The sequence below is a fragment of the Branchiostoma floridae genome, chromosome 11, assembly GCF_000003815.2.
Source record: "Branchiostoma floridae strain S238N-H82 chromosome 11, Bfl_VNyyK, whole genome shotgun sequence".
NCBI lineage: Eukaryota > Metazoa > Chordata > Leptocardii > Amphioxiformes > Branchiostomatidae > Branchiostoma > Branchiostoma floridae.
The window spans coordinates 17,875,872-17,897,557 of NC_049989.1; the positions used below are offsets into that span (position 1 = coordinate 17,875,872).

The 21,686-nt window shown below is 40.9% G+C and overlaps 2 protein-coding genes across 2 annotated transcripts in view; one reads left to right on the forward strand and one right to left on the reverse strand.

Annotated features, from left to right (window-relative positions):
• Nucleotides 1-173: 173 nt before the first annotated feature.
• On the forward strand, nucleotides 174-10,759 carry LOC118426314 (T-complex protein 1 subunit zeta-like). The gene is made up of 14 exons (XM_035835621.1): nucleotides 174-371; nucleotides 1,206-1,269; nucleotides 1,708-1,842; nucleotides 2,102-2,161; nucleotides 4,603-4,716; nucleotides 5,616-5,719; nucleotides 6,249-6,359; nucleotides 6,866-7,025; nucleotides 7,514-7,693; nucleotides 8,051-8,198; nucleotides 8,600-8,733; nucleotides 9,171-9,273; nucleotides 10,003-10,075; nucleotides 10,501-10,759. Exons 1-14 carry the CDS (start codon nucleotides 235-237, stop codon nucleotides 10,577-10,579), a joined length of 1,602 nt encoding a protein of 533 aa, XP_035691514.1. The 5' UTR covers nucleotides 174-234; the 3' UTR covers nucleotides 10,580-10,759.
• A 1,781-nt stretch (nucleotides 10,760-12,540) lies between these two features.
• Nucleotides 12,541-21,686, reverse strand: part of LOC118426315 — a 12,784-nt gene continuing 3,638 nt past the window's right edge. Inside the window, exons 2-8 of the mRNA XM_035835622.1 lie at nucleotides 21,220-21,415; nucleotides 20,133-20,283; nucleotides 18,248-18,385; nucleotides 17,488-17,674; nucleotides 16,864-17,008; nucleotides 15,301-15,428; nucleotides 12,541-14,659 (exon numbers count right to left, since the gene is read on the reverse strand). Coding sequence (XP_035691515.1) covers nucleotides 14,495-14,659; nucleotides 15,301-15,428; nucleotides 16,864-17,008; nucleotides 17,488-17,674; nucleotides 18,248-18,385; nucleotides 20,133-20,283; nucleotides 21,220-21,415 — 1,110 coding nt within the window. The 3' untranslated portion in view covers nucleotides 12,541-14,494. The remainder of the gene's footprint in view (nucleotides 14,660-15,300; nucleotides 15,429-16,863; nucleotides 17,009-17,487; nucleotides 17,675-18,247; nucleotides 18,386-20,132; nucleotides 20,284-21,219; nucleotides 21,416-21,686) is intronic.

A 21,686-nucleotide genomic window follows, 5' to 3' on the forward strand; every position in this document is an offset into this window, starting at 1 on the left:
GAATAATTAGTTTTATATATAAATACAAATATTATAAAATGAAATGTTTTATAATCTTGTTATTTGGTACAGTTTCTTTTGTTTTGTATAAAGACGTGTTGAGAAAGAAATCAAAACACGCCTGGCCTTTTTTTCTAGTGAACTCGTCCAGTTAATCTCTTACCACGCGAGATTTCAAACTGACGAGAAATCGCGAGATTCCTGCCCAACGACGAGAGACCGGGAGTGACAAAGATGGCTGCGATCAAGGCTCTGAACCCGAAGGCTGAAGTTGCCAGGGCCTCACAGGCCTTGGCCGTCAATATCTCCGCAGCTAGAGGACTCCAAGACGTTCTCAAGTCCAACCTTGGGCCGAAGGGCACCATGAAGATGTGAGTTGTGGCTTCCACGGGGACGATTTTTACCGTTTTGTGGGGTGACAGGAGGGTGGGCAAGGGAAGCACGTGCAAAGATCTAGAACATTCTGCAGCCGGCAAAATGTATTTGCACTCCGCATAGGCTATTTTGTAGACTTACTTTGCGATACAAACGTAACCTTAACATTTCTTAAGCTCTTTTACGGTAAAATTAGTCCTCTACTTTTTCCTGTGACGATTCTGTAGTTGTTACAGTTAATGCAATTAAGAGAGAAGGCTACAGCAAAAGATATCTCGAATAATTATATGAGAGGCATTTTTCTATGAGAGATTCTCAAAATTTTATATTGTTGAAAATTTGTATCCTCTTATCTCTCAATATCTGTAATCATACCTTTGAAAGTAGATAAGATAGATGAGGGTACAAATAAGATACAAATCTCCAGGGAGATGTGTTAGTTGTGTGGTATCAGATGCAGAAACCCAGAACAGAAACAATGGAAATTCAATCCTTCCATGATATTTGATACTGTAAATTCATTAGTGTCCCAATTTTGAAAACCAAGAAAGTGCGTTTTAAAATCATTGTACTGTAAATGGAGAAAGTAGAATGTTTGCAGTAGCGCAATAGTCACAAAATGTATTACAATGGAAACGAAGCGAAGCCGTCACTGCGAAAACTGCAAACATACAACGAACCGCTGCAAAAATTTGAAGAATTACAGTAATGCAGTGGAAGATAGCACTTCTTTGCAGTGGACTTAGCACAGAGGATATTAACTAATTAAGTCATCACCACATATATTTCAGGATTTATAGTAATGTTCCATCTTTTCTGTGCCTGTCCAGGTTGGTGTCAGGAGCGGGTGATATCAAGCTTACCAAAGATGGCAATGTACTGCTGCATGAAATGGTAAGAACAAACTCAAGTTCTTTCCTTTAGTACAAAATCCATCTTCATTCACTTGTTCGTTTTTCTGCATTGTGAGAATTGTCCTGTTTTCATTTCTACTTGTGTGGTGTTGAATGATCGAGTGGCCATGTTACTTGTAAGTTGTAGCAAACATGAGATTGGCATTCCTGGCTAGACGTTCTGTCCTTGGTAAAGCCTAATGGGACTTTACACGACTTTCCTCCCTGCATCCAGGTGTAAAAATGGGTACCAGACTTTGATTGCAGAGGTAAAAGGCGGTAGAAGGAAGTAGGAGGCAGATGGGCTCTGCCTTCAAATACTGTCACTGACATGTGCTAGACACAGTAGATAACAACCCACTGGCCCTTGGCCTAAAAACAAGAAGAAAAGGCTATTGCAGCTCCTTTACCTATGTCCCTTCTTTTTCTTATATAATAGCAAATCCAGCACCCGACGGCATCCCTGATCGCGAGAGTTGCGACGGCTCAGGATGACATCACGGGTGACGGGACCACCTCCACAGTCCTGATCATAGGGGAGCTGCTCAAGCAGGCCGACCTCTACATCTCTGAGGTACTGTAAATGCATTAAACTTCATTGGGATTTAATTTCATGGCAGGGAGAAAATGGAGCAAAGGGGTGGGTGGGCAGAAAACAGAATTAGCATTTCCACAGTTGTTTTATGTTTGCTGTAGAGGTTTTCATTTCAGGTTTTCATAATTCCACAAGTGCATGTGTATCCCAATGTACTATTCTTGCCTTGATGTACTGTCGGCTTAAATGTCATATGTGTAGTTTTCAGATCTGATCTAATATTTGTGTTCTTTTACAGGGTCTACATCCTAGACTCGTGGTGGAAGGGTTTGAGTTGTCAAAGACAAAGGCCTTGGAGGTGAGTAGTGTTTATATAGTCCTGTACAGTGTTTCCGCCAGAGGGGCGTCCACCCGTCCATTGACGGTCTCATTTCGTTTTTGACGGCTTGAACGCAAACAGAGGCCGTCCTCATGAAAAAAATGCGACCCACATTTTGCCGAGAAATCTGTACAAAGTCGATAAATGTAAACCGCAGTTTTGTGTTTTGTATTGAAGCTAGAGGCTTAGGGGACGCCGTCCACAGTCAGAAAGCCGCTTACTGTTTATTTTGCTATTGTTATGATTGTTGACAATGTGTGTCGGCGCCCTTTCACATACGATTATCTCATTAAAACCCGTTTTTCAAGGTCTCAGTTATGCGAATTTTCCCTGCCACATATTCGAAAACTTGGCGGTAGGTCGATCTCGCTATTACACTACAAACTAATAGTTGTTATTGGGAGAAATAACTAATAAGAAAACACACTAACTTTGTCTAGATATTAACAACTTTAGTCTCTGTTTTCATCATCAGTCATCGTATAAATAAAACAAAACAAAACACGATGATCAGAAACATGTGCCCACCGGGACTTGGCACAGGAAATCCCCGACCTCTTTCAAGTTCGTTATCGGCAACACAGCGGAAAAATAAAGTGTTCACATAAGAGGTGATGGACGTAAAAAATATCAAGTATAACTTTGGTTCCTTTTTATATGAGTTTTGAGCCCGCAAAATCTCCGAAAACGGCAGAAATTTTCGGGATAAATACGCATCAAAAATGGCGGTCAGTAGCTGTTGTGTACCCTAGCCAATCACAGCGCTACTTTCCCGTGACGTCGCTAGCTTTCCCAGATCTCGCGAGAAGTCACCACGTGAGATTGCGGGATTTCGGCCGCCATTACGCTCACTGTCGCCGATAGGATGTTTTTCGTCATTTCTGAACGCAAATTTCTCGATCTATGGAAGGTTTTAGATGATTTATAAGTATACTACAACATAAAAGAGAATATATACAAATGCTATTTCTTTTTTGAAAGTCCAAGAACCGTTTCTAGAACTTTTTAAAAGTCGTAGTACCCGTTCGGTGCGGCATACCGGTACGCGGCACAGATCATAACACTTCGGCACTAACTTAATCGGAAGTTAGTTGTTTTGTTTTTTCTTGCGACAGTTAACAATTAACTTTAATTTTCGCGATTTTACAATTAAATTCAATTTCGCGGTTTTACAATTAAATTTAATGTTCGCGGTTTTGCGATTAAATTTAATTTTCGCGGTTTTCGCGCCCCAAGGTGGACGGCCTCCCAGCTGAGGTCTGGCGGAAACACTGGTCCTGTACCAATTTTGCTAGACTGAATTTTATGTCTGATAGTTTCATTTTCAGAAATTATCCTGACACTAGTGCCACCAATGTTAAGAAGAAAATCAGAGGTTGCTATCCTCACATACATGCCTTTCCCACCTTGTCAACAAAGTAGAATGCATATGGTATAGAATTTTAAAGTTTGGGATATTTATATCAGAAACATTGTAATCCATTGAAACTGACTTAAATTTGGTGTTGGTTCCCTTGGCCGAACATCTTGCCAAATTAAAGATCCTAAAAAGTAAAATTCTAAAACATAAAATGCGACCTTCTGTTTCATTGATGAAGGTTCAGGTAAACCAGGTCAATATCTAAAGACAATTCAATCTCTACAACTGGATAGTATATAGAGATAAAGGGATATTTTGGGTGATATCCATCACTCTTCTTCAGCGTCACTAGAATGAAGCGAACTCTTAAGTTTCTGAAGGTTACATATCCTGGTAAACAATATCTAAAGACAGTTCAATCTCTACCACTGGAAATGATTCAGAAATAGTTTCAGGAGTTCATCCGGAAATTTAGAGGGATAAGGCCCTATAGTTTTCATTGCCAGTGTTGGATATAAAGTGTTAGCATTTTTCTATAACTTCTGAATGTTTTAAAAGAATCCCACCTCACTTCTTCAGCATCACTAGAATAAAGCAAACCCTGTGTTGTTGTAGGTGTTGGAGCAGGTTAAGATTCATATATCACTTCCGTAGGTTTTGAATGACACCCATCACTTTCTTCAGCATCACCAGAATAAAGCAAACCTTGTATTGTTGTAGGTGTTGGAGCAGGTGAAGGTACAGCAGGAGATGAACAGGGAGATTCTCATTAATGTGTGTTGTTGTAGGTATTGGAGCAGGTGAAGGTACAGCAGGAGATGAACAGGGAGATTCTCATTAATGTGTGTCGTTGTAGGTATTGGAGCAGGTGAAGGTACAGCAGGAGATGAACAGGGAGATTCTCATTAATGTGTGTTGTTGTAGGTATTGGAGCAGGTGAAGGTACAGCAGGAGATGAACAGGGAGATTCTCATTAATGTGTGTTGTTGTAGGTATTGGAGCAGGTGAAGGTACAGCAGGAGATGAACAGGGAGATTCTCATTAATGTGTGTTGTTGTAGGTGTTGGAGCAGGTGAAGGTACAGCAGGAGATGAACAGGGAGATTCTCATTAATGTGGCCAGAACTTCCCTCAGGACCAAGGTACACGAGGACCTGGCCGATCACCTGACCGAGGTATGACAACAGTCTGTTTTCTGGACCAAAAAGAACATGATTTGAATATTGGAGAACAGCATGTATAAAGGTGGTATCTCACTGCATTTCGGGCACCAAAAGTAACATCTCAGTGCCGCAGTGAATGAATGCTGCAGTGCCGCACCCGTACCCCAAGTGCAACAAAAACATTATGCAATGTTATTGTTGTGTAAAAAGAGTGTCTTTATCTTGCATTTGGGTTTTATACATGAACAAGGTCGTATTTTTCACAAGCCTATTCCAATGCATGTGTTGAATAATTTATGTATTGAATACAAATTTTGCATATGCTATGTTCACAATGGAAAATTGTTTTTATGATTTTATGTCTGTAATTATTCTCTACCAATAGTACTATAATATAATATTGTGCACTGTGACAGCCAGAAATTGATTTTTGACAACAACTTATTAAAAAAAGTTGTGGGTTGCACACAAAAAGTTGGCTGCACATAATCATAAAATAAAGTTAAATTTTTGCAAAATATAAATAAAAACCTAGCTCTCTTTAAAGCTTGGATTTTAAATTCTATACTGAATTTTAAGTTATGCAGTGCCACAAAGGTGTTATCTTATTTTCTGGCACTGAAATGTCAAGAATATGCTGTATACTAGTGTGTATATTAGTACCTTTAGACATATAACCCTATGTGGCTAAAGTACACAAAAATCTAGGTGCACCAGTGCATTCACAGTCAAAAATTAGGTACACAGCTCCAATTATGGTTGCACAATTTTCGCAGCGAGGACTAGTAAAGGTGACACCACCTGTTCCCTTGCTCCTTCCACTTGAGTGGTGAATTTTGTTATACAAATAAAGTATGTCGAGCCCTTCTTGCAGTCATATTTATTATCTTTTATTCCATTTTGAAATATAGTGCATAGTAGATGCTGTCCTTGCCATCAGAAAGGAGGGTGAGCCCCTGGACCTGCACATGGTGGAGATTATGGAGATGCAGCACAAGACTGACTCTGACACACAGTGAGTTCTCACGATGTCCAATGTATTACTACTGAATTGTTTCACCTGCAAATTTAAATCACGATGAAAACCCCATTTTTGTTCCTTCCCGAAAAACAAAATGTGTTTTCAACATGTTTAAATTTCCTAGAAGGACTTTGCAAACTTGCCTTGTAAGAGTCTGAAAGTCCTTGGGCATTCATAAATTGGTCCTTCAGTTTCTGATTTCTTAAGATATAGAAGTATACTAGTCCATGTAACACAAACTCTGCTGTCTAGAGCTGTAAACTGGCCCTACAGAGCCAGGCTGCTATAAGTGAGATTTGATCAGGCTATGTAATATAAACAGCGCACAATAGACCAATCTCATAGCCTTGCTGATTGCAAAGTAAGAACATAAAAATGCAAGTTTGGGGCAGACAAGCACCCAGTCTCTCATTGGTCAAACTGCAGATTTCTGTGTTATCATTGGTTGAACTGATAAATGTGATGGACAGTCAGAATTGGTGTTTTTGTTATGGAGAGCTAAAACATTTGCCCATGCTGTTAGGTTGGTGCGAGGCCTTGTGATGGACCACGGTGGCCGCCATCCAGACATGCCCAAGAGGGTGGAGGATGCCTACATCTTCACATGCAACGTTTCCATGGAGTATGAGAAAACGTAAGTCCAACCTATCAGGTAGGCTACGGCCAAGGTGTGTTGATACACCTGATCCCTTCATCTTGGAATTAAGCAAAGTGCAGTCGGGTCAGTTCTTGGATGGGATAAGAGACCACAAAGGAAGACTGGATGCTGTAGCTTGGTCATACCAAAGACTCTTAAAAATGGAACATACATGTACTTCTCTCTCTGCTAAGAGGGAGAGTATGGAACCAAAAACACAGTGGACTAGCCCGCTGCTGTAGTGCATGCACCTATGTGTGGCCCAAGGCTTAGAAGTTGAGATGGTCACCGGACCCGATGCATCTTCTGATCAGGGAGGTAAACCCTCTCGTTCTGATTTATGGGCAACTTCAGTTTAAACATGTCAGATGTTGCTTTAGGCATTATGATTACCAGTCAGTAAGAATAGCTTTTTCTGCTACATTTTCTGGTTCTGAAACTTGCCAATTCACCCATAATATATTACAAATAAATCAATGGATGTAAATGTTTTTTTCCTTTAGCGAAGTGAATTCCGGGTTCTTCTACAAGAGCGCAGCGGAGCGCGAGAAGCTGGTGCTGGCCGAGCGGAAGTACGTCCTGGAGAGAGTGCAGAAGGTCATCGACCTGAAGAAGAAGGTCTGCGAGGGAAACAAGAAAGGCTTCGTGGTCGTCAACCAGAAGGTAGGAAGGCTTGTATTTCTGTTCACATGCCTTATAGTTAAGATTTTGTGAAATTTTGGTCCTTTCCAGCAAGCAAATTTCCATCCTGGTATGGAGGGGTGGGTCCTGGATACAGCCCTTTCTAAATCAGGGCTGAAAATACTTTTTTCTGCATACCTGCTCAGGTGCAGCTCATTACATGCACCGGACAAATGTTACCTGCACCACTCTGAATTTAGGAAGTATGGATCATACTAAAATTGTTGAGGAACCATTGCTATTTTTTTCTTTTATATTTTATAGGTGGTAACAGCCAATGCAGCTAAGAACAGTCCACATACACCTACATTGTATGGAATTTATGTATAAAACCCAGTACATGGACCAGTGCAGGTAAGGTGCAGGTAGACACCAGAAATACCTGCACAGCTCCAATTTTACCTGCACTAGCCTACATATGCAGGTGGTATTTTGAGCCCTGTAAATGAAACTGACTTTTGTACTTGCAGGGTATCGACCCGTTCTCCCTGGACATGCTGGCTAAGGAAGGCATCATGGCGCTCAGGAGGGCCAAGCGAAGGAACATGGAGCGCCTGTTGCTCGCCTGCGGAGGGATGGCCATGAACGATGTCAACGACCTCACGCCGGACTGTCTCGGGGAGGCAGGGCTCGTCTACGAACATGTGCTGGTAAGGGGTCAAAGTTGAAAGGTTGTGATGTATAAGTCCACATCATGAAACATGTCTAAATACACTCAGTACATGAACAAGTGCAGGTAGATATCTGGAACACCTGCACAGTTTTAATTTTACCTGCATTAACCTGCATGTGCTGGTTGTATTCTGAACCCTGGGATTGTTTCAATCATGATTTTTCTCCTATTTCACACTTAAGTTAATAAGAAAATGAACAAATTCAGATTCACATCGATGAAGGTTAGACATCCAGGTAATAAGATACGCCTAAAAGCAGTTACACACACGGACTTGGTGCGCTAGTTGCTTTGATTTGTTGTTTGTTTGTTTACATCTGTATTTGTTTTGCAGGGCGAGGCTAAGTACACATTTGTGGAGGAGTGCAAGAACCCGAGGTCAGTGACCCTGCTGGTGAAGGGGCCCAACAAGCACACCCTGAACCAGATCAAGGACGCCATCCACGACGGGCTCAGGGCAGTCAAGAACGCCATCGAGGATGGTACGCAAGTTATTGTTGTGTCCTTTAGGTTATTTTTCCCATTGACACAAGTATTAAGATGTCTTGAGTGGTCTTCTTTGTCAAGTTTGACTGCATCACTATCCGTGATGGGCTCAAGAACGCCATTGAGGATGGTACGCAAGTTATTGTGTTAAAAGTGTGTTCCAGTGCAAGTGGCCACCTGTGTAGAAAAGACACATAAATGATGTGACCTCTTTTTTGGTGTTTCTTACTTCTGGACGTTTCGAGTGACATCCATCACTTTTCTTCAGTCACTGTAAGAATTATTTGATGCAAGTACAGCTAACTAGGAGTTGCAGGGATTGAAATGTATTTGTATATTGTTTACCTTGATGGCTAACCTTCAAAAAGATAAGAGGGATGTTGTTTTCCTATGGCAGGTTGTGTGGTACCAGGAGCTGGAGCTTTTGAAGTTGCGTGCCATTCCGCGCTGTCAGAGTACGCCAAGACCGTGAAGGGTCGTGCCAGGCTTGGGGTCCAGGCGTTCGCTGATGCTATGCTTGTGATTCCAAAGGTGGGTCACTCTTCTTATCTATCAAAATGCTGTTTGGTTCTTTCTTTTATTCTAAGTAAAGATAATCCTACATCATGGGTTTTTCTCAAAAAGTGAAAAGGGGCGTGTCCCCCTAATACTTTACCCACCTACCTCTTACCATTGCATCAAGTTCAAATAATCCAGGGATGCTCTTCGACGCCATGTGTGATCACAGTGGCACAGTCTTTAACTGTGACCAGTCGGACAGTAATCTTGCACCTCACCTTAGAATGCCCCATTTTAATCTATGAATCTCCACAAGTACATACTGTGTTAGGGTGAATACCCTTTCATACAACACACTTCTAGGTGGCTCAGTTCAATTTCTCATTGTTCAATTTAACAAAATAAATGTGTGCACAGATGTTTACCATTAGGTCATGTTTTATGTGTTTTGATCACTCTTTGTTGTGCAGGTCCTTGCACAGAACTCTGGACAGGACCCCCAGGACACCATGGTGAAGCTACAGCAGGAGTACGCAGAGGCAGGCATACCTGTGGGCTTTGATATCTCAACAGGTTAGTAGATCAGTTTAAGACCGGCGCAATGGCCTTGTGGGTAGGTGTTGGCCTTGCATTCTGTGGGTCGTGACTTTGATCCCCGCCGAGTCATACCAAAGACTTTAAAAAAGGCACATGCTGCTTTCTCTGCTCAGCACTCAGCACTAATGAGGAAGAGTATGGAAGTTAAACACACATCACTACCAGCGGACCAGCCCCCTGCTGTAGTGACTTGCACAAATGTATGGCCCAAGGGCTACTCTAAATGGAGATGGTGGCCACCCCTAAGTATCTGTACAGATGTATGGGCAACTTTTTAGTAGACCTCTCTTTTTAGTCTATAACGTTCAGGCTCATACCATTGCTCTATTGTTCGTCTGATATTGCATACATTACAAGATGGAACTAGATTGAGCACTTAGCCTGCCCATCTCGGTCAAAGTGTAGAAATGTACAAAGAAAATGCCAACATTTGACTGACATGTACGGCTCTCTCTCTCTCCGTGGCCATGATGCTAATTGCTATGCTACTATTAGTTGACCTGCTAATCGTGATAGACAATCTGGATTGGTCTATTGTAATGAAAACAGAAAGAGGTAAAAAAAAGTACTGTGCTCCAGTTTGTATGTTTTAATGGTGTTATATGACAGTCCTTATCTTAAATCTTACATCGAGTGAGATCCTACCTTTGCCATTAGCACTGCAAAATTTAGTATGAACCTTCTGGTCTTTCCCTTGTTGATCAGGTGAGGCAATAAATGCTGGTGATGCCGGGATCTGGGACAACCACTGTGTCAAGAAGCAGATTATCAACTCTTGGTGAGTCTTAGTCAAACATAATCTCCACATTGCAAATGTTGAGGGATGCAAAATCATATTTGGTTTGACACCTATACACTTACTTTACACCAAAACTGTTTTATGAGAAAAAGGCAGCTACGAAAATGATAATGATTTAGCCTCTGCCAACAGCCATTTTCTTGGAAATGAGGATGATACAATTTGACCTTTGTAAAGTTTTCCTTCATTACTCAAGTCACTTTGATGTGATTGTCAGATGGTTTTAGCGGAAATCTTTCAATGCTTTTACCAGAGTACCTTCTGAGGAGCAACAACGAAGTGGAAACAACAACGCTTTAGCATGAGGATATCACTGTAGACTATTGGCTTTTCTTCAATTGAAATAGCTTATGTTCGTCAAAGGTACAGATCCTAGCTAACATCTACTTTGTTTTTGTCTCCAGCACGGTGATAGCATCAAACCTGCTCCTGGTGGATGAGATCATGAGAGCTGGCATGTCCTCACTCAAGAAGGGGTCCTAACCTCGAGGGCAGGCTCCAGTAGTGTCATTAAATCATTGTGTGCACCTAGATAGCCTTTTATATATCATATTCTCAATTGGAATCTGGAAGCAAATACTGCACACCGTGCCATTGTACCATTTATTTGTTGCTAAGGAGTAAAATGTTTTGATTATCAAGGACTTAAACAGTCTACCTGCAGAAAAGGATGTGAATTTACAATGTAAGTCATATGATTCATTCAGTTATGACATGTATCCTGGTATATTATTTACATTATTGGATATTTGGAGTGTACTCTGTTGGCATGCTGTTAGCAGCGTGCAAAATACCCACTTGCACACTTGCACATTGCAACCACTTTTTGCTTGGTGCAACTTACTTCTAAACTCAGGTTGCACAGGGTGCAACTTAGATTTTGAGCCTCAGAACTCGATTTTGTTGTCAATTTACTTGGAAGAAATTAATGGACCGAGACAGCTCCGTTTCATATCAGCCAAACTTGTCAGTAATTGCCAAATATGATAGTAAAAAGGTTTCAGAAATTAGTGAATTGTAGGTGGTGCAACTTAAAATTCAGTTGTGCAACCTAGTTTTTGCCCCAGGTTGCGCACTGTGCAACCTGACTCATAAAAGTATTTTGTACGCTGTGTTAGGGTGTTTTGCCCAGAACCTAGAGGTCCTTGGTTGTAAGAGGTCCTTTGGATCCCCTGAGATGCCACCTATCTTGTCCCCTTAGGAAAGGCACTTCCCCTGACTTTCCTCACTCCACCCATGTGTAAGAATGGTTATATGAGTATGACTTTCGTTAGGGGGTATGGGATGGGCTCTGCCTTCCAATAGAATGTCGCAGACACCGTGGATAACAGCCCACTACCCCTACAGCCTCAAAAAGGCTATGGGACTACCTTTACCGTTTGTTACTCTATAACTATAAGGGAAGAAGATAACAGTTATCCTATGTGACAGTGGAACCAGAAAGGGCCACGATGATGTTCATCTTGAGAGTGCAAACCAATATCTCTCAGAGTTGATTGATAAAACATAAGCCACATGAGATTGGAAAATGGCGGGGTGTGCAGTTTTTGTTTCTATCAACTTTGTTGTGTCTTGCTTTTGCAATGTTTGAGTGTGGTGCAGACGGAGAGCCGAGAATGTGTTACTGATAATATGTATTACTGTAATGGGGCCAGTACGGCCTTCAAATTTTCGCAGAATGAGGGGTTTATGTACAAGTTACTGGTACATGCACAAGACAAATGCATTGTGTTATCCACATTAAAATAGCCTTTCAGTATGTACAAGTATTTAAGGACAACAGCTTCACTCACTCTCATTTTGGAATCCTTAAGTGTAATATGGAAGGCTTGTGTTTCCAAAATCTATGTCTTTAAATACAAAGCAGCTTTCTCTACAGTGAAATACAAAAGATGGAATGTATGTGAATGTGTTAACCACATGTAATATTCAAGCAGATAGCATACGGTAGCATAACAGAGTATCAAAAAGCTGGCAGAGGAGTGAAGCCGGCTTAGGAGTGTGTTTGGCTACTGCAACTCCTTAGCCAGTTTGGTACTATCTTATACCATTGTAGGATCTGCTTGGAGATTAAACCACCTGTACAAGCAGTAAAATGTAGCAACATCAAATGCAAGTACTGGAAAGCTTTGGAGCTGCCGTTGCACATCTTTCATAATTGACTAGAGTACAAATGTACCTCCTGTACCAAGTTCTTGCCTCTCAGAGTCGCCTACCCCTCATTTCTGCTGTATTACTTTGCATTTCATGCAAATAAAAACAGATGCAAACATTCATGTCTGCTTGCTTATTGCTCGAATGTAAATGTTAGCAGAGTTTGACATTGAAAGTTCCAGTGCACACTTTTTGTTAACTGTAGTGCCCTAGTAACACAACATGCATACTACTAATAGTATTTGGCTTAATACAAGTACATGCATTCAAATGAAGGTAATGCACTCAGCATTTCTTCTCAACTTTTAATGGGATTGAACAATGAAAACAAAATGTTTCTGCACATTAATAGATTTATCTTAGATTTCAACTACCTTAAACTACGATGACAATACATACATTTGCACAACACATTAGTGTTCGTGTTCTTTACACCATACTATACATGTAACCATTAGTGACAGTATTACATGAATTTACTAGATAACTGGAATTACATGTAGACGCTTGAGTTAACTTTCAATAATGAATTGACCAGTTTATGTGTGTCTGAGGCTTAACAACTTAAAGGGAAGTGTTTTTATTTTAATTTCAAACAAAAAGATGGTGTGTATTACATCTTTAGTAACATACGAATTATGAACATATTATGCCTCACTCTCAAAACTAATGATCTTCAATACATTTTATTATACAAAAACATTAAAATCAATAAAATGAAGATTATACGACAATATTCTTACCCCTACTTCATTTACAACAACTTGTATGTAACTTAAGTTTCATTTTCTAGATTAATAGAATCTTGGTACATTTTCCTATTATAATAGTTTCTTCTACTCTTCAAAAGCTGTGACTAGTTTGAGTGCATGTGCACATTTTCATAAAGTGTAAATAGCTCCAACAGCAGTCTCCATATTGTACAAGGAAAAATATATGTGGATCTTATCTGTTACATTGAAACGAGTAGTGGACTACATCCGCTTACGCCAAACTCACCGCTTGGTGTATAATTATCAAGAAACAACCCTGAAATGCTGGCCTGTGATTTGTCCTTACCGCATTACCACTGACCAATCAAATACTTCTGCTGTTGGAAGGAAGGTGTCCAGCAAATGACATTCCTTCTTGATGGAAGGCAGCAACTTGATTGGCTGGTGATGGCTGGCCAGCTCTAAGGCAGCAGAGAGGACAAGATATATACAGGGTGGTAAAACATGCCCGTCGCTCAATGTCAACACACGGCTAGCCCGGAATGAAAGTATTCGTGAGGGAAGCACATGGTGTGGAAGGTTCCTAGAATAAATGTGAATCGGTAACAATAATGTCCATTCTTGGAGCTTTAAGGTAACTTTTCACCAGCAATATACATGTACATTATCATTACCCTGAAGTAGTCTTTGAAAAGATGGGTGGACAGTTGGTAGGTAATCGATCCCCTTCTCCTGTATGTATCAAGCAATGGCTGTGGTATACCGGACTGTGATCCTTTCTTGTTATAATAACTCTTGAGTTGTCTCCAACCAATCACATCGCTGCCTATGGTCAAGAAGTAATGTGATTGGCTGATAAATTTCCAACAAAAGGAGGGGGACTCTCTGATTGGCTGGATGATGCTTAAGCAGCTAAAAAGACTGTACACAGGCCAGTGTGCCAGGGTCACTGCTTGATACAAACAGGTATGAGAGTATGTATGGATAATTATTTGGCTGGAAATGCCATTAACGTTATAGGTACAACTACTACAGTGCTCGAAATACACACTTGCAAACGCAACCACATTTTCCTTGGCGCAACTTGATTTTAAACCCAAGTAGTGCAGTGTGCAACCTGAAATTTTGCAGTGGGAACAGTTTTCCCATACCTATGAGCATGAGCTTTTGTATCTATTTCTTGATTAGATGAAACATAAAGTAGCTGATTTGAGAATAACTTGGAAGTGGGGCAACCTGAAATGTTCATGGTGTAACCTGGCTTTTGATGACTCAGGTTGCCACCTGGGCAACCTGGCTGAAAAAAGTACATGTATTTCGAGCACTGTACTTTATAACATCTGTAAATAATCTCGAAGCAGATCCTACGGTAGCATAAGATAGTATCAAAAGCTGCCAGAGGAGTGAAGCCGGCTTAGGAGTGCGTTTTGCTACCGGCCAAATGGACACCCTTCGGCTGACTACACTCCTTGGCCAGTTTGGTACTATCTTATGCCAGGATCTGCTTGGAGATTAATCTGTTAAGTTATGACTACTGTAAGGCTCGAGCATCGATGGTCTCTCCGCCCTCCATGTCCAGATCTTCAGGCGTGTCGTCAGGGGAGACGGATTCGCCGTCGAACTTGAAGTGGAGTCTGCTAAGGGGGAGCTGCCGGAAGTCTGCGTACTCCTGCATTATCCTCTGCAGCTTTTCTGACTGGAAAGGACAAATTTTATGCTGTAAATTGTGAATTATTCATGGTGGCTTTATGTTGGTGGTTTTCTCAGTGGGACTATCACACTACAAACATGTATTCTGTCTTAGTATCCCCCTAGCCTGTTATCCAGCCGATTTATAGCTCATAAATCTCTTCTGTCCTCTCCGCAAATGCACAGAGGACAAGAGGACAGAAGAGACTCGGGTGCTATACTACAGTTGGATACCAGGCTAAGAATTCCCTCCTTCTTGCTTCACCATAATCCTAACAAACCATGAACACCTCCTTTCCCCCTAACCATAAAATTGAGTTCCCCGCAAACCTACATAAATTTACAATATTGCAATAGATTGTGTATATGTGCTACTACTGTACATACAAGGTACAATGGGTGCCTAGCCTTGCATAAGACAAAAAGGTTTTAAACCAGAAGTTCCATGTTTGAGGAGAGCCACACCCTAAACATGTCAAATATCCACATCAGGAGTACTTGTACATCCCCATGTGATTTGATCAAATCCTTCAGTACTGTCTTACACAGCTTGTACCTACTGAATGAAAATGATGTATATATTTCACCTTAAGGAAGTTCATCACTTATGTAAAACAAACAAACAAACAAACAAGCAAACACACCCACCTTGTCAACAGTGAAGGTTTTCTCAGTTTTCCTCTCCTTGCCTTGGATCTTCAGTTCAAGTTTCCCCTCAGTTGAAGTTTCCTCCTCCTCCTCCTCTACAACCATGCTGGCATTGCTGATGGAACAGTCTGGAAACACATTTACAAATCATGAGGATCAAACATTCCTTTCTTGAATTATCCTTTTTAGGATATCTTAACAAAATGCCCCTCCAATTCTACACCCAGACTAAATCCTGACTTTCATCCTCCCAAGACCTATATACAAATACCAAATACAGTAGAAGCCAGTTAATTGCACAATGGATAACTGCACAATTCTGTTAATTGCACGGAATTCTGAAATCCCAAACCGGTGCGGTGCAGCTGGATAACACCGCATTATTGCACCATCTGGATAATTGCACAAAATACACAGGCAAATGGGGTGGGCAATTAAACAGCTTCTACTTATAACTATGTCATTACAATTCATTTCAACCATTATTAAGTTATGCTGGCCATCAATATCCAAAACACAATCAAAGAAACACACACAAAGGCACAGTAAAAACAATACTTCCATTTTTCATGTAATTATGGTCCGTTACGGATTAGCAGAAAACATCTACTACTGTAAATCTTTAAATGTTTGTAGTAGCTTTATTTTTGCAGTTAATACAGTGATGTCTCCACCATGGTTTCATGATGCCAAAAATATGTGTTTCCACCATATTACTACTGTACTTGAGAACTTGTTTCAACTGTGAACTTACTAAAACACCTTGAAAACCTCATTTACCCTTCTTGCAAAATTAAGTCCTGCGAAAACGAATGAATGTACAGTAGTTGTAAGTAGCAACACTCTGGTCAAATGAGGTAAATCTACCATTGATCTGTTTACATCAGTCATCTCTGTGTCAACAAACATGCATGATGCTATTTCAGGACAAAGTTTGTTTTCAATCCTGTCTGTTAATAACATATCCACATTGGAATCAGATACGTGGATGGATGAGTACTGGATCCAGAATTATTGTCTTTGCTCAAACAAGATTATTTTTGCAGTATTCGTATTGGTGTACATTTTCATCCTCGAGACATTCAGGTAAAGCCTGGAAAAATGGTATTGAACTTAGGTGGTGTCTATTCCAATGAGTCACATGCTTTTCAGTGTCCTAAAATTGGACAGGAAAGATGCTTGAAAGCATAGTGTGTGATGTTTCAAGAGCTTTCTTCTTTAAGAACATCAATTCAAGAAAAATTCAAACAAAAGAACTCCTCTCACTTGCACATGTGACTTCACAAATTGCAACAATGGGCATAGAGTGTGTTCTATTTAATTGATGGAAGCCTGCGTGATCCAACTAAGAAGCCTTTGTGATACGGAAAATCATCATCCGGTCTGGAACACCTGTATCGAACGCTATCACGGCCCTGAGGTATCAAAATAAAATAGTGGATAATACTTGAGGAATAAATGCTACCAACCTATGATATCAGCGATGTGCAGGCCGATGCTCTGTGGGGTGTCTGTCTGCTGTATGGTGTAGTCCCTCAGCATAAAGGAAGCAATGCTACCTACCAATGATATCAGCGATGTGCAGGCCGATGCTCTGCGGGGTGTCTGTCTGCTGTATGGTGTAGTCCCTCAGCACCAGCAGAACTCTGTCTGTGGGCGCGCCTTCTCGCTCCGACATGCACCGGAAAAGCTTCTCAAACCTGTCGCTCTGGGACAAAAACAAAAGACGAGTTTTGTTACATGCATGAATATCATCATGGACTTCCCAAACTGTCAGACAAAGTATGGGCAAGACGGCTGAGGTTTGCTGGACACAACAAGGTAGAAATGTCCAGCCTAGTTCTATGGATGCCAACACATGGGAATAGGAGGCAGTGAAGACCACCCCTCACCTACATAGATGTGCTGAGAAGGGACTTCTGCGCAACCACAGTGGTTTGGGTGGCAGGGGAGAAGTAGCACCCGACATAAGTCAAGTAAGTCAAGTCATGGGGAGACAACGTGATTGAGTTACAAGTCTAGAAGTCTGAATAAGATGAAAGACCTGTCCTCACAATCCTCATGTTGAAGTCACGGATTCTAGTTCCAGAGGCAGGGCCGCTAACCACTGGACTACACACACTACCTAACACTGACAAGCAATCAAACAGAGAAAAAGCATCCTGGAACACGAAGACCTCTACTCACCATCCTCATGTTGATCCTGTGCACACCTGCACCTGACGACCTGCTGCGCACCTTGACTGTGATCTCCCTGTCCACAGGTGTGACAGGTGAGGCTAGACCGGAACTGTCCAAACTGAAGCTCGATGGGGAGGACAACCCTGCTGGCTCTGCCGTTCTTCTCACCGTCTGCAGCGCAGCATCCACACCCCTGAGGAGAAATGGAACAGTCCAAAAAACATTAAAAAGGATTTCTCCCCAATACAATGTTTACTGACATTGATATACTTTATCATAGTGCATGTACATGTACAACTTTCTTGGACTGCAAAATTTTCGAACTTTATATCCTGACAACTGTTTCCCTGCCAAATACATCTCCAAAGCCTCACTTTTCATAGTCATGGCATCAAGCATTTGTCAACTCAGAACAATAGAGCTAATAATAAAAGAATTCCATTCCTTGAAGTAAAAATACATAGAAGAACAAGAAAAGTTGGTTCGGGCAAGTAATTTCTACATGCCTGATAGGACAAGTACATTTTAGAAAACGTGTCCGACCCTATCAACTGTGAGGCTGTTACTTGTTGAGCTACAGGGACATCCCTTCATAATTGAGTAGGTTTTCTTTTTTTACTTCTTTTTGTTTGCCTACCTGAGAACCTTCTCGGTCCCTTTCCTTGCCTTGGTGGCCCCGTGAGGCTGCTCCCAGTTGAGCTACAAAGACATCCCTTCCCTGTACGATAAGTTTTCTTTCTTCTTTTCTTTCCTTTTGTTTGCTTACCTGAGAACCTTCTCGGTCCCTTTCCTTGCCTTGGTGGCCCTGAGCCTGCCCACATCATGGAGCAGTGTGTCAAAGGAAGGGGGAGGGGGTGGGGAGGGCGACTGCTCTCTGGTGACATGCCTTCTGTCCTCTGGAGACCTGTAAGTGTCACATGTCATTAAAAACCTTCACCAATATCATAACCGACATGTCAAGATTGTATCGTCATTTCAGCCTGTTACACATTGTCATAGCCAACCATACTGGTTGGGAGCAAAGTCGTGTGGAGAACATAAATGTGTGAAAGGGGCCTACAATCCTCAATTGCATGTTAAGCTATTTCCCAAAGAAAACTATTAACATCTGTATAGATGTTTGCTACCCTATAGTAGTAGAAGAGACATGCACCCTATAAATTTAGTCACATACTACTGTATTAATTTCTTGATATGTTCTTGTTCTTTTTAATTTTGCGTTGACCTCTCAACCATGTAATCATGGCATCCAAAAAATGTTTTAGCAGTGTATTACAACTGTACTACAGAACTGCTTCAACCAAGAATTTAAATTACAGTGGAATTCGCTTATTTGGATAGCTCATTTGTCAGCGCATTTTATCCAATAGTCCGAAGTATCCAACAGTCCGAAGTTGGGCCACTAACACCCCGAAGGGAGCCGGGAGGGGGGCGAATATAGGATTACTACTACGCAAGACACAAACACCACACATATCATACGATACGGAACTTCATTTACAAAACTTTTGAATCAGACGTTTGTTCATCTAGAGCAGTAGTAGTCAAAGCAGTAGTTATTAATAACTTACAGTACTGTTTTGAACGAATGGAACGTCAACTGTTGGAATCTACAACATCACTAAGCAAAAGATCGAACAGATTCCAGTTACAAGCTTTACATAATTATACGTCCCGATATTATAAAATTTACGTGCGGTGATAAATCTAATAAAGATTTTTAAGTCGGTGGCTAAATGAACATGTAGAAATATACGCTTGACTCGCACTGCCGAGAGCATAACTAATTGAACCACAACAAAGACAAACACAACTCCGCTTGTATGCCGAAAAAAATATGTTGATATCGTAATTTTGAGCAAAATGACGGGAGGTATTGGAGAGATAAACTCTTCACCTTCTTATTTACATCTTGTGCCCACAAATTACGCTGAAATTTTAAACTCGACGCCGTCTTTCGCGGTGGTAGACGGAAAATTTCACTTTCAAAACAATTAAAATGGCGTCGCAGCGTGGCTTGAGATATCCCGCCATTCAATGCGGCTGATTGCGACATCACAGTTCATTGACCCTGTTGCGTTACGTGCGCTGTATAAATCTACGTAGTGCAGCCGAAATCAGCTCAATAATGAGACAGTGGATATGTAAAAACACATTTTGTAGGGTAAACCAAGTTTAGACGTTGTCTGAAGGGGAAATATGAACTCAAAAGCGCGTTGACGTTCCCATGACGTCCGCCCATCATGCCTTGCGGCAACCTATCAAAATGGCGCCTAACAGCGGTATCGGCAAGATTTTCTGTGGAATCTACCTATCTTACGGTCCTTTTCATGCTTTAATACCTTCATACATACAGTTGTTGGTTGATTTTGGCCTCATTTTGTAAGTTTTAGCGTTTATTTTCCCATTTTATTCGCTATAATTTGACGTAATTCTATCCAAAAACCCGAAGTTTGAAACCGGGGGTTATCCAATTCTGCGAAGCCTTATACAATAGAATGAATGGCAAATGGTTTGGGATTTCGCAATTCTATGCAATAACCCGAATTATCCAAAAAGGCGTAATACGAATAATTGGAATCCACTGTACCATGAAATGTCCCTGCAAAAACAAATAAATCTAAGAACATTTATTTTGAACCCAAACCAACCTCAGGTCTGTACTTAGCTCCTCTTCATCAGAGCTGATAACAAAAGTGCTTGGATCTTCGGTTCTGGAGTTGACCTGGTCGGCTGGACTGGTTTTCCTGACTTTGGACTTGCTTGGAAGAAATACGACGTTACCACCATTGTTCTCTTCATCTGTAAAACAGAGGGAACAAAAAATTGAAAATCTTGTATCTCCATGAATTATCTAGAGTTTCTAAGTTTTCCTCATTATAGTGTTGTAAATTGTAAATTTCTTACTAATTCTGTCTATGTTACCACCATTGTTCTCTTCATCTGTAAAAATTGAACATCTTGTATCTCCATGAATTATCTAGAGTTTCTAAGTTTTCCTCATTATAGTGTTGTAAATTGTAAATTTCTTACTAATTCTGTCTATGTTGCCACCATTGTTCTCTTCATCTGTAAAAATTGAACATCTTGTATCTCCATGAATTATCTAAAGTTTCTAAGTTTTCCTCATTATAGTGTTGTAAATTGTAAATTTCTCACTAATTCTGGCTATGCATCTTACTGCCTTCCTGCAGCACTTTAGGCTAAGGCCAGGCCTAGAGCACCAAATTTGAAATTGGGCCAAACTGTCTTCCTATTCATTTTCCAAAAATTTGAGTGTACAAATATGACTTTTTTTATAACTTTTACAAAAATCATATTACGTGCATAGCTCTAATTCTGGGTGCAGAAAATTCTGCATAAAACCAGCATTTCAGACACTGGCTGCCAATCTATAGCAAAATAATAAATCTAGCCTAGCATCTCACCAGAATCATGTTTGTCTGAAAGTGGCAATGTTCACAGAGAACAGATCCTTTACTTTCTAATCATAAACAAACAAAAGTCCATTTTAACACAGCATTTCGGGGCCCTGCAAATCTACATATAACAAAAATAATAAATTTAGCCTAGCATCTCACCAGAATCGTGTTTGTTCGAAAGGGTGACCATGTACAAAGAGAACAGGTCCTTTACTCAGAAGACTCTAATCAAAACACACAAAAGTCCATTTGAACACAGCATTTTGGGGCCCTGTAAATCTACACAATAGCAAAATTATCAAGCCTAGCACCTCACCAGAATCATGTTTGTCTGAAAGAGCGGCCATGTTCACAGAGAACAGGTCCTGCTTTACTTTGCCAATATAAATGTTGCCAGTCTTGGCTGCGCTGGCGTTCATGTTGAACTTCCTTCTCCTAGGAGGGGGCTTCTTGGTGACGACTATCCTCTCTTCCTCATCACTATCACTGGAGCTGCTGTCATCCTGGAAAACCTGGGAAAACACAGCACATACCAAATATTAATACAAATTCATGTTTATACATTTTGTTGGCTTTTCTTATTTATACTTCAAAGGGATATCCCTGTAGCTCCACTAGTAACAGTCTCACAGTTGAGCGCCTGGTTCCAATATGCCTGGTTCATATCCTACGAAAGAAGTTTTGGGTAGGACTCCAACCGTTAGTCTGTGTAACACAAACTCCGCTGTCCAGGGCTGTAACTGGCCCCTCCCCGGGCCGGGGGGATGTTTAGCGGGCTGCTAT